Genomic DNA, 16,902 nt, shown 5'->3' on the forward strand with positions numbered 1-16,902 from the left:
GGTTGTGTCCTGTGTAAAACCAAAAGTCAACTCATTCCCTTGTTAAAGCTTCTTAAATGTAAACATTTTATTTTTGTCTTTGTCTTTTGTTCTTATGAGATAGTATCAATAAATATCTTTTGGTTTTGGACTGTGGGTTGGCTTTAGTTCGAGCCTTAAAATATTGTTTGAAATCTAGGAACGATTTTAATCCCTGACTGGGAAACACCATTATGACAGATATTTGAGGAAAAGTCACAACCTTTTGGTGTTCTCCCCTTAATCGATTAAAACTGTAGTTAACTGGTTTGGACTGGTTCTGCCTGCCACTCCTCCACTCATGATTCACATGATGTTTGTGCGAACTGCATGGTAATCTAATAGAGATAGACAGTTTAGTCTAGTGTCACTTGTTTTCCCTGACAGAGTTCCTCTGTCCTTATTTTTACTCAAATCTGTAGCTTATTGATATCTTAGGGTAGTTGCAATAAAGCTTGATAAATCACAGCCAATGTAGTTCAACTATTGTAGTGTAGTTATGGTGTTATACATGTGTGTATATTCAGTCCTCTGATGCACAAGGTCTCAACACTCATGGGTAATTTTAGACATTAGCTCTGGTAGCAAATGTGTCTCCATTGTAACTAGATATCTCATTGCAAATCAGGAGTTAATTCACAAATTCCTTATACTAGTCAAGGCTGGGTATATACTCTATTCTGATTGGCTGCAGGATGTCCATTAAAATGTGTTAAGACACCTACTAAGTACAATAGTTCCAGTAAAATGGTCTGTTAACCTTTAATGTGCTGCAGTGGGAGAGTTAAATAAAACAGAAAATGCAAAAGATAAGATTAACAGACAAAAAAATAGGCAGTGAATACACTGAGAGACATCTTGCACAAAAGAAAATTGAATCTAACTTTGAAAACTACAGGACCAATCCCCTGTATGAGACCCTGCTGTGGCTTTATGCCGCTGTCACGTAAGCGATCATCTCACATTCACATGAAAGTACACAATCAGTTGTTTGTGAAAATCTTGATACTGAGAATGATATGTCGGGATAGTTAGCTTGTTTAGTTGTTAAAGGCCCTGAACACCCACACAGGTGTTTATAGTTGGTGTGGCTGATTTTACCTTAACCAGGGCTGTGGGAGTGTGTTTCCACTGAGTGATTGACATCTTCCTGAGTCCACTGTTGTTGCACCTGATGGGACAAATGCAACCGTCTTCTTCCCTGTTGTTGGTAAAAAATAAGTTGGTATTTTTTTTCTTGGCAATTGAGTATGGTATAAGCGGGATAATGTCCTTCAAGGCGTCCTGTCCGAGGTGTAATTAGGAATGGACTCCTCGGAGTAAACTATCCTCTGCGTTCGGGCCTCACCGTCATCCATTTATTCCTGACAATGGACACCTTGTTGGGCAATATTCCTTACTTAATCAGTGTCAGACTTTCAACCAGATTTGTTTTTGTCTAAAATGGAAGTTTCTATTAAATAAAGCTAATTTCTCAAGATTGGATAACTATTAACAATTGAAGTAACAATAAAATGGATATATTGGCAGGAATAATAAAAGTCATGCTTAACACATGACCCGACCTTTAAGAAAGAAGTTGGTAAGAGAGCGCTTGTACAAAAACACAAACAAAATGATATGAAAGTTGTGATTCTCAGACAGAAAAACAACCTAATTTGAACCAATTCAATTTCAAGATGTCGGATAAAGAACAAAAGCCCCATTCATTTCCGACAAGAGGACTGAATAAGTCCATTCAAAAAGTAACAATTAGGTCAACTCAAAGCAAAGGGTCAATCAAACAAGTCTGAAGGCAGTGGTCAGTTGTGGAGATATTATGTAATAAATGCTTGTGTGTTTAGGATACAAACATTAATGATACACATTGTCTTTGAGCCTTTTAGGACTTCGATGCATACATTTCAGAAGATGTAAGACTAAATTAATCAAAGTCATATGAGAGATCTATTTATGGTTGTAAGTTTTATTCCAATTAAAGCACCTAGTACGACTCAGATATCAATCCATACTACTACTGATTTAGCTTTAATAGAATGATTTGGTTTGACAGTTTTCTTGAGGTCAGAGCATCTGTGCAAGCCAGTTCCCCAACAAACTAGGTAAAGCATTTCTTTATGGCATTGTGTAAAAAGTAATTGTCATGTTGAAACTGTTGACGAGACATTGATAGACATATTGGAGACTGTTGTGTGGTGTAGGATTAAATTAAAAACTCATCTGAAAGTCAATTTACTTCCAACTTCAGCCCCTACCAATGTATGTTCTAAAGCTAGGGACATGGAATTTAAAACGGTCCACTGTTTTTACTCTGCATTCTCTGCTGTATCAATTTTGCAATTGAGTGCCCCTTTAAGATTTCCCCTAATTAATAATTCATAAACAGTCCCAGAACAAGCATACACAAAAGAATGTCCATGTACATTTTACCTAGTTGCATACCATGAGCTCTATGAACCTACACACACCTGATCCCAAGCAGGACTAGGCTACACAGATTCCTATTCAGATTTCAGGGGCTTCTGGGTTTGACTAATGGCATCTAGATAAAAAAATAAACATAACTGCTTTATGAGACAGCCCCTGGGCATCCAGATTCCAGCAAGTTGTCTGATGCTACATTTTGTACAGAATATTGTAGCTAGCTAAAACAGCGCAGCTAGCATAAGACAAGGCATAATCAAAAACAAAATGCTGCCTCCTAGCAAATACATTGTCACATGATTTGGTATGAGGTTGGTAGTCCGAGTACACTGGCCTTCATTTATCAACCTAACGTTGAAACCAGTGCAGATATGAGTGCAGAGATTCTCTTTTGATAGGATTCACGTTGGATTCATGAAACGTTCGTGTCACACCAATCAGAGCGTAGGACTGGTTGTACATTGATATATGCAGCGGCTGGAAACTATCGTAAGTTAAATCTCACCAAAGCAAGATTTTTGTTGTGATTCAAGCTGATAGAAGAGCAACTTTGACTGAAATAACCACTTGTTACAACCGAGGTATGCAGCAAAGCATTTGTGAAGCCACAACACGCACAACCTTGAGGCGGATGGGCTACAACAGCAGAAGACCCCACCGGGTACCACTCATCTCCACTACAAATAGGAAAAAGAGGCTACAATTTGCAAGAGCTCACCAAAATTGGACAGTTGAAGACTGGAAAAATGTTGCCTGGACTGATGAGTCTCGATTTCTGTTGAGACATTCACATGGTAGAGTCAAAATTTGGTGTAAACAGAATGAAAACATGGATCCATCATGCCTTGTTACCAACTGTGCAGGCTGGTGGTAGTGGTGTAATGGTGTGGGGGATGTTTTCTAGGCACACTTTAGGCCCCTTAGTGCCAATTGGGCATTGTTTAAATGTCACGGCCTACCTGAGCATAGTTTATGACCAAGTCCATTCCTTTATGGCCACCATGTACCCATCCTCTGTTCTTGTGTCTTGGTTTTTGTGTGCAGGGATCTGAAGCGCCTGAGAGAGGAGGAGGCAGGAGGATGGCAGTAGTGTAGAAGATGACCCACAGCTCTTTTGGTAGGCCATGTTTCCTGAATAAAATTGAGCTACATGGTTTTGAAAGCCCAGTCCTTTTCAGCTGGCCTAAAAAGTTTAAATTGTCATACTAAAAACGAACAATCTCTTAGGCCTACATTTAGTTGTTCCTATATTTAATTAAACACACGGTAGCGGAAATTTATGCAGTGTTTTTTTACTCATTTATTTCGTAAGTCAGAGCCTGTCTCCTTCGTGTAGCCCCCAGTTGGGGCTGTGCTGGACACTGCTCTCTAGGCATTGGATCTGGTCACAATGTTGCAGACTCTGGCATATAGGGTTTCTCCCCCCCCCCCCCCCCCCCCCCCCCCCCCCCTTCACCTTGGCTCGTGTGTGTAGGCTACGTGTGCACTAATGCTCGGCTCATATAGGTCTTAAAAACAGCCATCTGCCATTGTCGATAAGTGATCAACTGATGACTTATCCTTCTCCTGTTACATGCTGCACCGCAAGTCCACACTGACTTGAAAACTTGCGTACACGAGGTCAGACCAGATTTTTTCGCAGCCTACACTTACGTTCAAATCGATAAATGCCGAGCTTTGCGAAGGAATCGGCGTACGCCCGTCCTACGCCTGTTTTAGGTCGTACGCACGTTTCACAAAGAAGGGCCAGTGTGCGTGCGCCTTGCCTGTTTTTGCCTCTTTGCGCTGTTTGCAGATGTTCATTAGCATTTGGATATCACCCTCTGTGAGCAAGCTCCGCCTCCTTTGTTTTGATTGGGCACACTGTTACTGGAGTTGTCAGCTCGGCTCAGGGAAGGTTTTCTCTCCACTCTCAGTCCAGTCTACTGCTACAGACCGACCGGCTGACTGCATAACAGCGGCAGGATTTTCTTGCCTTTGTTAGCTAAGTTAGCTTGGAAAGCACCAAGAAAAGACAGAGCCGCATCCATGCAGTAGCACCCTGTTTTTGGAAAATGATCATCTGTACGAATAAAATGGAGTACCCCCTAAGAACCCAGTGCCAGCGACTCCACAAACAGGTAGGTTAAAGCTGACAATAGACAAAGCTCTTGAAAATATTTAGTTTTAAGACAATTAAAGCCAGCCGCTAACTGGACAGCCTGAGTAACGTTCATTCATTTGCTGAAGGGTTTATTTTAGCTAGCGAGCTATATCGAAGAAAAAAAAAAAAACTCGTTTTTTAACACCTTTCATCCAGGTTGGCTGGCTTGTTTAGCTTTAAATTATCTGTTTCACTTGCCAAAAACGACAATATAAAGATTACCGTTTACAGTTTTTAAAATCTCTAGCTACACTTTTTAACTTTGTGTCAACCAGTAACATTAGGTTAGCTGTAACGTTATACACTTAGCTATGTCGACTGTAAGTTAGCTAGCAAGTGGAGACAGCAGTACCAAACTTCTGATCTAGCTAGCTAGCGCTCACTCAGCTACCGGTTTATCGAACAATGGTGCTAGAGTTAATTCATAAGCTGAAAAAGGCAATACAATAAGTTTAAACTGCCACCTTTTATCACCATCAAAAACATGTTGTAGTTTGCATCTCCAGCCGTTAGACTGTCACGTCAAAGGTGGGTCGCAACATTTCGTTAACGGTTTAAAAGCTAACGTTACCCTTAGTAAATGTACATTTAATACAAACAAAATTAGCCGTTTGCTGTCACATTGGTTTGTGCAGTCAAGGTAATTTTAGCCACAAAAACAATGTAATGACGACTTTTTCTTTGTTGGTTCACAATAACATTTAAGTACTTTATTTGTATGTATGGTTATATTTGACATTCACAATGGTTTAGTGAAACACTAACGTTTTAATGCATAAACGTTTGGGAGCGTTGCAGTATGAGAAGAAATCTGTAGGTGACGGTGACATCATCTGAGGATTTGGGAGAAAGTGTCAGTAATAGGTGGCTGTGAAGTAATGCAGTGCAATATATTACCCATAAATAAAATATAAGGAAGGCTCGAAAGAACAGTGTAAATGCTTTTAATCAATGAGGATTGTTAAGTCATTCTTGCTCCAGGTCACTCTAAATGTTGGCGACTTTTATTGTCCTGTTTTTTGCTGGCTGAACTGGACTGCCAATCAAAGTTGTTTTTCTCCTGTGTCGCTGTTTTTCCATTTTGCAACAGAAGGGGGGCGCTGTCTCAAGTGTAGTCCAAAAAGACGTGTTTGCTGCAGATTAGAGTTCAGAAATGGAGCAAAACAGGGAGGAATGTGAGCAGCAAGGGATTCAAAACCCTCTTCTCTGGGTTCAAGTCCATTTTGGGTTACTTCCACTACCCCATCTTACTGTTTTGCTGTTCACATTCATTTTCATTTGTCTGGCAATTTGACTTTGTAATTCTCTGCAACTAACAATCCGTATTCCTATTGAGACCTATGCTTTTGCAAAGTAAAATAAACCTTTGATTTTACAAGCACTTACCGTTACGATAAACAATTTTTTGGCAGGCATTTAAGCACCACTAAATTTCAGCACCTGCTTGATATGATAACCTACATTCTCCTGGTTTGTTTGTGAATGTGACCAGTAATGAATTACCCTGTTATCTTTAGTAGCTGCATGTCCCCCTTGCTCTACCTGCCTGCCATGTTTTCTGACAGCTCCAATCACTCATCTGCTGCATGTGGGTTTGGCTTTCTTTCTTTTTTTTTCATCCTGCAGCACAGGGTTTTGTTTGTCTTGGTTGTGTTGTATGTGCCGTCCTACCCAGCAGCTTTTTTCCTTGCCCCTTCTCCTCCCTTCTCCAAACATATTTGGGCTGCAGCTGCTTTGTTTTGTGCTACTTATGGAGTTCAGGTTGCAGAGCCAAATTTGTCCTGGCTGCTTGTGTTTGCGGTGATTTGGAAAGGGGGTTAATGCTGTCAGGACGCCAGCGCATGATAAGGATAGACCCCCTTCAGACTCAATCGGAATGCAGATTGAATGTCCTTCTCCTGTATCTGCAGCCCCCCCTCCTGCAGCCCACCAACACCACACACAAGATACTACATGCACATATGCACGTCTCATCTCAAGCTGACAAATTTACCCTTGCAAAACTGCTGGCATAACTGTTCCACTTCTTTGTGTGTCATCTTAGCGCTTCATATTCTTGCTTGTACAGTGCTGTGTTTTTTGTCAGCCTGCCATCAAAGCCTGTCTTTGTCTCCATTTACCTTTCTTCCCCACCGTGACGTCACCCGTGTTTTTCATTTCATTCCTCACTCTTGCTGCTTTCTGATCAATAAACAAATGACCTACTGTGTTGGGAAGGAAAGTTTTTTTGTTTTTATGTAAATGATCTGCGCCTCTGGATTTTTGCTCACAACAGGCCCCCTGGGAGTTTTTAGTTCAATCTTTTGCAGCAAGGCCACAAGTTTGATCCTCTTGTAATTTGAATACAGATTTTAGTCACCCCCTAGCTTGTTTTGTTTTATTTAATAAATGGCATTGTTTCAACCAAGATATGTTTTTTTAATACCATACATTCAGCTAAATGATGTGTCTTTTTTTTCTTTATACATCCACCCACACATGCTTGTTTACAGTTTTTTTCTTTTTCATGCAGATGTTTTAGTTTTTTGCACATGGGTGGACAAAAAAAAAAAAAAGAATAGTATTGCCTTATTGAAATTTCTGCTGTGTACAGAAGTTGTGGCTTATTTGTAGGCACTAAAGACAAAGCAGTATGGATAGGTATCTGGACAGAGCTTTGTCAAATGTGACTAAAGCTTCTTCCTCTAGTGTGTATTGATTAGCAAATGTTTCTATTAATGAAAGGAATAACAGAAATATGAATTGCTTTTGTTCTAACAAACAGGGAAAATAGGTCTTAAGATGGACTTTAAATTTTGTTTCAGTAGTTTCAAAATCTGGGAATTTACACTAAATATCATCATAAACTTATTATATATTGTAGGTTCAGCTTAGTTTTAATTCTGCTTTCATGTTAAGGTGTCAGCAGCAGACTCAGTTAAAACTGTAGGATGTGTTATTTCCTGCTGTGCCACTGCTCACAAAAACTGTAGTTCCTGTTTCGGGGTGACTTTTTCTGTGGTGTTTGTCCAGACATGCCTATGAAATTTTACAAAACAGCAATTTCCTCTTTGATCACGTCTCCTAGGTCTGTACAAAAGTGTTACTTATTTTACTGTTCTTGTCACAGCTGCAGATTTGACGGAGCCAGTCAGTTAAATGGCCACTGGCTTGTAGAGATTTGTGTTTGGCATTTCTACTGCTTGTACATGTATTCTGGTGAGAGTGCAGCGTTTATCTGGCTGTGCAGACCAGTGAAGCCCAGTGTAGTTAGTGGACTCACACACAATGTCTTTTGTTGGTGGAGCATTCTCAGTATCATACACAAGTCTGTCATTTCAGCTCTGTCAGTTGAATTGATCCTCATCCAGAAATTGTGTTTTCCTTTTTATATTCTGAACAACAAAGTAGCAGCAAGTAGAAGTCTAACGACTATGTTGTGCCCAGATTCATTGCATCACTTGGTTGCTCATGATGTCCCACTTTGATAAGGTTTTGTCATAGGCTCAATGGGATCTTGGTAGTCTGATTTTTCATAAGCAGCCACCATATTTGCAGTCTGAAACGTGTTCCATACAGTGTTTGTTTGGGACTTCTTGTACACATCTTAAATAGGAAAACTGAAGTACGTTTTCTTTTGGATTTTGTATTGTCTGCTGTGGCAGTTAAAGCATTTTAATACTAAAAGGAATACATTGGCTAGCTGATTTTATTGGCACATAATGTCATTCTGTCATCACATACGTAACTGCACAAGTAATTTTTTCTTCTGTCAACGTTTAAATTTAAACTCTCAAATATTGATGCCTGTTTCCAAAATACAATAACAGCCAGGCTGTAGTAAATACAGTACAGTGGCCATCATTTCGTACGCATCTGATTCCGTAAATCTGTGTTGTGGTGTTTGTATTGCAAACTGAACAGAGAGCAGGATCTTGAAATGTTTCACACGGATCATTCATCAGTTAATATTGCAACCGTAGCTTATTCTATAGTGACAGACTGGAAAGAACAAGCTAAGTGGTTTCCCTACATGAGTCCTTGACAAGTCAAACTTAAAGCAAGTTTTCTGTATGGCGTTGACCTCTGAAATAACCTTTTCTTTCAGTAACTAAGCAGTTAGTGCTTGGTGAGGCAATAATGTAGATTCTGCAGTTCTTTTGTTTGCAGAGAGAAGCTTGTGTGAATGTGCTCTGGTCAAGAGGTGTTTGATTGGCAGGCACATGTGTTCTCCACTGACCCTCCGGCCTATTTCCCACGTTCGTTGACCGACAAGAGTGGGTCACGGTCTGTGTCCGAGCAGGTTTGATTTAGTGCCAGCTCCCCTCGTTCGTTTTTTTTGTTTTCTAACCTCCTGTTCGCTCGTTTTATCTATGTATTTATATATATTTTTTAAATGAGATAAGTAGAAAAATATAAACCTCATAATGAGATGATTTGTTTAATGTGTAGAATGTTCCCAGTGTATATAGGGCAAGAGGTAGAGCCTCCTGCAGGGTCACAAGAAAACTCGTCCACTACAGGGAGAAGTAAAATAGGACATGGAGCTACTAGCCAGATTAACATGGTGCTGAATGCCAACGAGCTGTACGGGGCTAACATGAAGTAACAGGGCCAGCTAGTCGACATTTGCTCCGACTATCCGAGACATAAGTTGAGGTGTCTATGAAAGAAATAATCCTAGACAGCAGTTTATGCTTTTAAAAGAAGAAGTCCTTGCCAACATCCGTACAGTTCAAACTGCAGTGAAGCAGTTGGCTTTGATCAGCACTGTGCACTCGGGTTTCACATGCAGGGTAACGGAGTCCTCGTTCGAGCTCGGCCGAGTTCCCAAACATCTTTTCCTAGAGGCCGTTGTTTGATGGTTGTTTGAGAGCAGGCAAGCTTCCCTCTCCATATGGCTCTGTTTCGCTTGGCCTCAGGCTCCTCGGCCCAGTCGCACCTATGTTTGTGTGTTTCGTCTCATCACTCACTTCTTTGCTGCTGTGGAGCTTCCCTTTTCAAGGCCCCTTAAGCCCAACTTGCACATTAGCTTCTGTGAGATCTAAATCCCCCGTTTTTAAAGAACATCTTTGGGTGGTATATTCTTGGTTTCAGCGTGGTATTAGGCGGTTTATTGTTTTTGTTCACTGCATTTGCTTTTATTTCACAGAAGTGGATACCTGTAAATTAACGGTGCCTCATCTACATTTAATGTGGTGGAACTGTACGAGGCATCAGACCCTGCTGCAGCCCACATGCATGCGCCTGTTGAGCCCCCTGGCTGAGCACCGTTGTTTGCTTGTTTTATTTGCAGAAAGAATAATGTGAGGAATGTACTCACTTGACACTGGCGTCGGTATCATAGCATCAGGGTTGCTGTTCTTCTGAGACTGCCTCTCTTCAACTGATTTAAGTTGTTGAAAATGATTCCAATCCAAACTACAGTCTGAACCCGTCATCACATGGCGTGGACGCTGAATTCCGACCTTATCTTGAGCCACACTGCTTAGGCAACAAAATTAGTTTTAATAATTTACACAGGGGGCCTTACTGTTTTTTATATCCTCTTATTCCACAAGCATTCATATGTATGGAGTCTTTTAAAGGACACTTTTCAAACAGAGTACATATCTGTAATCATTATACAAGAACTAGAAAATCAATGAAGACATGTATCACTGTCACTATGGGCAATGTTGATTGCTGCAACTAGTAAAAAAAAATCCAACAGTCCTTGTGGGGATGTCTTTAAACGGATTATGTCTAAACAACAAATGTATATAATCCATAACCCAAAGATATTAAATGTACAGTACAGTGAAAATAAAAAGATTATTAAAAAAAATGTTGAAAGATAACTTTATGTCACTGGACAAATCAAATTTCAGCTCCAGTGACTGATAAACATAATAATAATACAATCTCAGCTTGCACTGCAGCAACAAGCGGCACAATGTTTTTCCCATCGTAAACCGACCTTCCCCCTCCTCTGTCTGGTTTCTGTAGGTGATGGTGAACGGAGAGAAGGAGCGAGTGTCGCTGCTGTTCATGAAGGCTCTGGTCAGCAGGGGGAACGTGGACGCCGTGTCCCAGCAGATGGCCTCTCACCCTCAGTACTTGGAAAGCTTCCTGCGCACCCAGCACTACATCCTGCACATGGACGGCCCCCTGCCGCTGCCGTACCGCCATTACATCGCCATCATGGTCAGTAACCAAGCTGGTTTCATTTATACTGTACATACCTAACCCCCTAAACAATGAAATCAAACAGAGCCATACTATTATACAGTTCAAAAATAGATTTAAGAAAACAAAACTTAATTTTTCCGCCTGTAATAATATGATATTGTAAAGTAGAGGCAGGACTTTATAGGCATTATGCTTCTGCCTGCTCCTTCTCGAACCTTCTCTCGTCCTTTTTGTACTGTGATGGAATTGGATTGATTTTCATATGGTTGTGTTTAATCTTTGTTTTATTTCATTTTTGTTTGTCTTTTAAAGTATGTTGATCGAGTTTAAAAAAAAAAACACAAAACTAAGGATCTCATGCTCCTACTTTACACGTAGCGAAACAAACACAATTGTTTGGGAAGCTGTTCTTTATCAGAGATCATGCTAGTGTTATTAAAGAATAACAAGCTCTAATGTTTGAGTGGGTCATTTTCCTGAATCTGTGTGCCAAACTCCTCCTCCCATTACTTCCAGGCTGCGGCACGACATCACTGCAACTATCTGGTGTACCTGCACTCAGCCCAGTTTCTGAGGGTGGGCGGGGACCCTCTGTGGTTGCAGGGTTTGGAGGCAGCGCCCCCTCGCCTTCGCCTCCTTGACCACATCAACAAAGTTCTGGCCCACCAACCTTGGCTCACTGCCTGCTCACACATCCAGGTAGAGCAAAGAAAAACTCAAACACAACAAAATGTACATAACGCTAACAAGACAGTATTAAATGATAACCTATTTACCTCTTACATAAATACAGAGTTATTTATATCTTTAGAACACTCACTGCAGATTAACGGGTATAAAGAAATGAAAATACTCCCTGACCCTGAGCTCTTGTCTCTGTTCCCTCCAGACGCTGCTGAAGTCGGGCGAGCAATGCTGGTCGCTGGCTGAACTGGTGCAGGCCGTCGTGATCCTGGCCCACTGCCACTCCCTCTGCAGCTTCGTGTTTGGATGCGACACAGACTCAGATTTTGCCCCCCTCTCCAAATCTCCTAACGGTACCCCGCCAACCTTTTGCCCCTTTGATGCTGCAAATGGCAACACCAACGTGCCTCCGTCGCTCGCCACTCCGTCCGAACACAAAACGCGAAGACGGGTAACAAATCAGACTTGTATTTTCTTAAAGTCAGAGAGAATTGTACAGAATTGTAGAATTGTGTCTTTTTTACAAAAACATTCCTCATGTTAATACTTCTTAATGCTGAGAAACCCTCAAAGTGCATTCTAAAATGAATTATGAATTATTATTGAATATAATCTTTTATTGGGAAGTTATAAAATAATCCTTTTTTTTTTTTACAATAAATCAATTATTTTAGTCTTTAAAAAGAAAATCTTGTCTAACCAACGGTCTAAAACCCCAAAGATTTTATTATTTTGGATAATTTTCACTTGAGACATTTTGTAGAGACAGCATTTATGTTATCATCTTAAGAATAAAATCAACCATAACTCATATTGTGAAATAGATGGTTTAGTTATTCCAAGCATCTGATCTCCGCATTCATTGCTAACTTACATAACAGCACTTTGAATTAAAAGAGCTCTTTGTGTAAATATGAGATGAAAGTGGAAGATGTATCTTCTGATAATACATGTAGGATCCGATTTGTTTTGGTAGCTGTGTTGTATCTGTTCTTTTGAAGATAATTAAAGGTTATTTCACTTGAACAGTATATTTTCTGGTGTTTGTGTCGACAGTCTCTGGACTCCAGTTGTGACATGGTGTGTCTGAAGGAGAGGATCCAGAAGTCCCAGGAGGAGCGTGAAAAGAAAGAAGAGCGTCTTCTGCAGACACAAACACTCCAGCAAACAGGTGACCTACATCTGCAGATGAACACAGAAACACAAACACGATAACTGTTCAGATGTTCCCTCTCACTGATGATTTGTTATCTTGAGCGTTACATTTAGGTTGCATGGTGTGAAACTTGAGCAATCGCCACTCATCTGACGCACTCTGTCTCCCCTCCGTCTCTGTTTTTAGACATGGAAGAAGAGGAGGAGATGATATTCTTAACAGACCCAACGCGTTTTATCACTGACCCTGACTTATGCTATCAGGAGTTTGCTCGTAGGGAGGAGGACCACTTTCAAGTATTTAGAGTTCAGGTGAGGACTTTACATTTGTTCATGTGTCATTAGGGCTGGTGGAACGAATTCCAAAAGTTGGATATAATTTGAATAGTTAAAAAAAATCAATACTATTTGAATGCAAAAATTACTATTCAAATGTGTTTAAAAAAAATAAAAACTTAACGAAGTTTGTTCACTCATGCACTGAGCCTTCTTAAAGGAGCACCATTTTACAACAATTGCCGGTTCAGGTTTCCACACCCAATGGTTTAACACCGTTTTTAAATCAATCCTTTAGATGTCTGTAACCAAACCAGTGCTACACACTATGGTATGCTATGATTTAAATTTATTAACAGTTTTATCTACAAACACAAACACTTCTCAGGTTTGGTTTTTGAATGGCCCACCTCTGAACTGTATTACAGTCAGAAACAGGTTGAGTGGACTTCCAGGTTGTCAGTGACCAATTAAGGTGTGCATGCCTTTATTTTGTTTCTGTTTAGAGTATGTATATATTAGTGTGTATATATTGTTTGGTTGTTTTGTAAGTGTAAGCACATTGTGAGCAACGATGCTCCAAAGAAAAATTCCTCGTAGGTGTCCTCATACCTGCCAATTAAAGTTGATTCTGATTCTGATTTGGTGACCGAGCAGCTGTATCAATACTGGTTTGGCCATTTTAACACATTAGTTTGTCTCACAAACCCAAACGAGTTCCTCAAAACAAAATACATTTTTAGTTTAGGGGCCATTATATTGATGACACACGTATATTACTTCCCAAGGGCTTGGAAGATAAATGGAGGGGTCATAAAATGATTTGGATGATAGAAAAACAGAAAATAAGCATTCTTGCTACACAAAATTAAGTATTTTTTTCTTTTTATTTGGTAAACATTTGACCTCTCCCAGTCTCTTAAAACCATTCAAATGAAACAAATGTCTTTTGTTTGAACTGGTCACAAACGGTAGAAATATGGGAAGGGTTTGGAACCACTGTTGTACCTTAATATTTGATGAGCCAGAATTAATACTAACTGACTTTAAAATGTGGTGTATTTGCTCTGCAGGACTATTCATGGGAGGACCACGGCTTCTCCTTGGTCAACAGGTTGTATTCAGACATCGGGCACCTCTTGGACGACAGATTCAGAAGTGTGACTGCCCTTCCCTCGATGCACTGCCCCGACCTGAAGAGGGCGATCTGGAATTACATCCATTGTGTGTTAGGAATACGGTAAGTCTGTCACAAAAACATAATTTTTAAATCCAACAAAAGCCCTTCTTTCTTTTGGGTTTAGTAGGTAAACATTTCTTTGTGGTTCCAGGTATGATGACTATGATTACGGAGAGGTGAATCAGTTGCTGGTGCAGGATTTAAAGCTGTACATCAAGGCTGTGGCCTGTTTTCCAGATGCCACTAAAACTCCAGTGTGTCCACTGAGTTTGGCTCCACTTAAAACCTCAGAACGGGTAAGAAGACCTTTACTTGTAACTTTCTGTCAGTCAACTTTCTTTAAATGCTCTGTGTGAATCATTTTTCATTTTCTTTCCCTCAGATACACGTTAATTTACTAATCATGGAGGCCCGGCTTCAGGCTGAGCTGCTATACGCTCTGAGAGCCATCACTCAGTACATGATTGCCTAAGTGCTTGGAGAGGCACAAAGCTAAAGCTCTCCGCCGGTACAGAGAGACCCAGAGATGCAAGTATGATTTCAAAAAACAAAAAACAAATCTCAACTGCAGACGGTGTAGTGGAATGAGAGCGCCATTTTTAAGGACACAGAGCACCATCGCTTCGTAGCTGTGCCTCATGAATGTGCTTTTCTTTTTCTCAGATTTAATGTATTTAAACCATAGTGTTCCAGGCACCCCCTTCTTCTGCAAACTCTCCTGTTGTGATGTCCTCTCATCAAACATCTTGACTCTGAAAAGTTATGTGCAATTGTTATTATTAGAGGTGTTTTAATTTTGACCTGTTGTTCTGTGTTCCAGCTCAGTCTGAGAAACTGCTTGGTTGAAGCAGTGTGTTACAGTGGCCAATACTCTCCCTAGTTTGATCAGTCTCCTTTTGTATTATCAATGCTTCCCCCCCCAAAATATCTTTTTTTTACAAGTTGAATGTTATGGGAGACCAGGGCCTCTGTTCTTTCTTTTTCTTTTTTCTTTTTTGGACAATCCTTGTCAGTGTTGGAGGAGGACATTAAGTGGACTGTGACATTTCGTATTAATGCTGGTCAAGAACAAACACAACAGTGACACTGCTCAAAGTTATCGCATCACTATAGTTTCTTTTAATAAGCACTTTTTTAAACTTTATATATTTATAATACAAGGTAGGTCATTAGTAGACACACAGTGTGTGGATCTGACGCCTTCTCCACTGTACGTGGAACAAAGATGTTCGTCAAACTTTCAGACTTTTGTTTTCAACCCCAGATTTCTGTGTGAAATAGCTTGATCCAAGATATTTCAGTGAATTAATGCTCTTCTTGTGTTCAGTTCAGTGCTAACACACAGAAGGATTTGAAGGTAATGTTTTAAAAACACACAATTTACACTTGATAAGAAAATTTGTAACTAAACTTAGGAAGTCAGTGAGCTGCTTCCTACACTGAAAGATTAAGCTGAGCCATTCACTAAATGTTTGTAATGGGTTATTTTATTTTTTATTCTTTTTAAAATGTGATCAAATCAGAGACTGAATTTCAGACCAAGTCATTAAAAACAGAAATGTGATGAATTGGATAGATGAAAAATGGCCAATAGATTTGCACTGGTCATGAGTAGAGTTTCAGTTCAGATTTTGGCTCAAAGCTTTGTGTTTAAGCTTTTTTGCAAGCTGTTATCAAAGATGATTATCAAGTCAAAATCCACGGTACAATTTGCAAAGCAGAACAATGTGCAAACTAGTTGTTAAAACACTCGTATCTTTTTTTTCTGTCTTATTTTTATAGTTTTTTGTAAACTATAGAGTACTTGTTTTTGTTTTGTTTCTGGGTGTGACTGTAGGACCTGCTTATTGTGCTGCAGCCTGGGTAGGCGTAGAGGTGTGACAGACTGTTTAGAGTTAGTAACTGCAGGATGTAGAAAAGAAACAAGTGCATATCGAGCATATAAAGCAAAAGTGCTGTTAACACAGGTGCCTTTAGGCTAAAACTGGGGTGCTGCTGAAGTGGAAGGATGTGACTACTGGAGGCTGAATGTCGGCTTTGGTGGCAGCTGGAAAAACATCCCCAACTGACAAGTTTAAAACTGGTGGCTTTTCCCACATGAATGGGAATGCTTTTTCTTGGTGTTGGTCAGCAGCATTTCCGATTAAAAATTACGGCCGTGTTTTCTATCAGACATCGAAGAACCCCAGCAACTCAGCAAAGAGCCTTTGACACGGATGGATGTTCAAAATGTTCAACTTGAGCAGATTTTTAAAAAAAAAAGGGTAAAAAAAAAGAGAACAAGTGGAAAAAAAGTTTTTTTGAAAATGTGAAGAAATGTTTTCTATAAAGATGCTCTATGACAATAATTACTGTCTACTGTTTACTTTCTTCAACAGGAAACCTTAAACCACTCTGCCAGTGTGTGCATGTCCATTTCAATCACATAAACCTTATATTATGAACATATTTCTCTTAAGCAATCCCTCAGTTTTTAGACTTACTTTGCAGCCTCCAGGCAGCCATTTTTAATCATTTAGCTCCATAATAATCCACCTGTGGATTTGATGAAATAAGATAATCCATCAGTGCAATGTGGTCAACACAGGAAAAGTTATTATTTCAGTTTTGCAGTTGACATTTATTTATTAGCATTGTCTAAAACTTTTAACCACATCTTCTGTCTGCTGAGATACTGTGAGATGCAGTTAAAAACAAATGGAATAAGATTGTTCATGTACCTTTTATATTATTTCATTATTGTATCTTATTAGCCAGCAGTATATTGTGCAACACATTTTTATATGCTACTATGCAGTTACGTTACATAGTTAGTGTTATATGTATAATTGGACAACAGCACCCCCTAGTGGCAGAACTGAACAGTGACTAA

General features: G+C 39.8%; 1 protein-coding gene across 1 annotated transcript; it reads left to right on the top strand.

Annotated features, from left to right (window-relative positions):
- Positions 1-4,302: 4,302 nt before the first annotated feature.
- si:zfos-80g12.1 (sestrin-3) lies at positions 4,303-16,278 on the top strand. Its single transcript, XM_034883467.1, has 9 exons — positions 4,303-4,562; positions 10,553-10,750; positions 11,252-11,434; positions 11,625-11,870; positions 12,476-12,590; positions 12,762-12,886; positions 13,924-14,090; positions 14,182-14,326; positions 14,413-16,278. The coding sequence occupies exons 1-9, from the start codon at positions 4,497-4,499 to the stop codon at positions 14,500-14,502; spliced, it is 1,335 nt and encodes a 444-aa protein (XP_034739358.1). The 5' UTR covers positions 4,303-4,496; the 3' UTR covers positions 14,503-16,278.
- The last annotated feature ends 624 nt before the right edge of the window (positions 16,279-16,902 follow it).

This window comes from Etheostoma cragini, chromosome 10 (assembly GCF_013103735.1).
Source record: "Etheostoma cragini isolate CJK2018 chromosome 10, CSU_Ecrag_1.0, whole genome shotgun sequence".
NCBI classification, from domain to species: Eukaryota; Metazoa; Chordata; class Actinopteri; order Perciformes; family Percidae; genus Etheostoma; species Etheostoma cragini.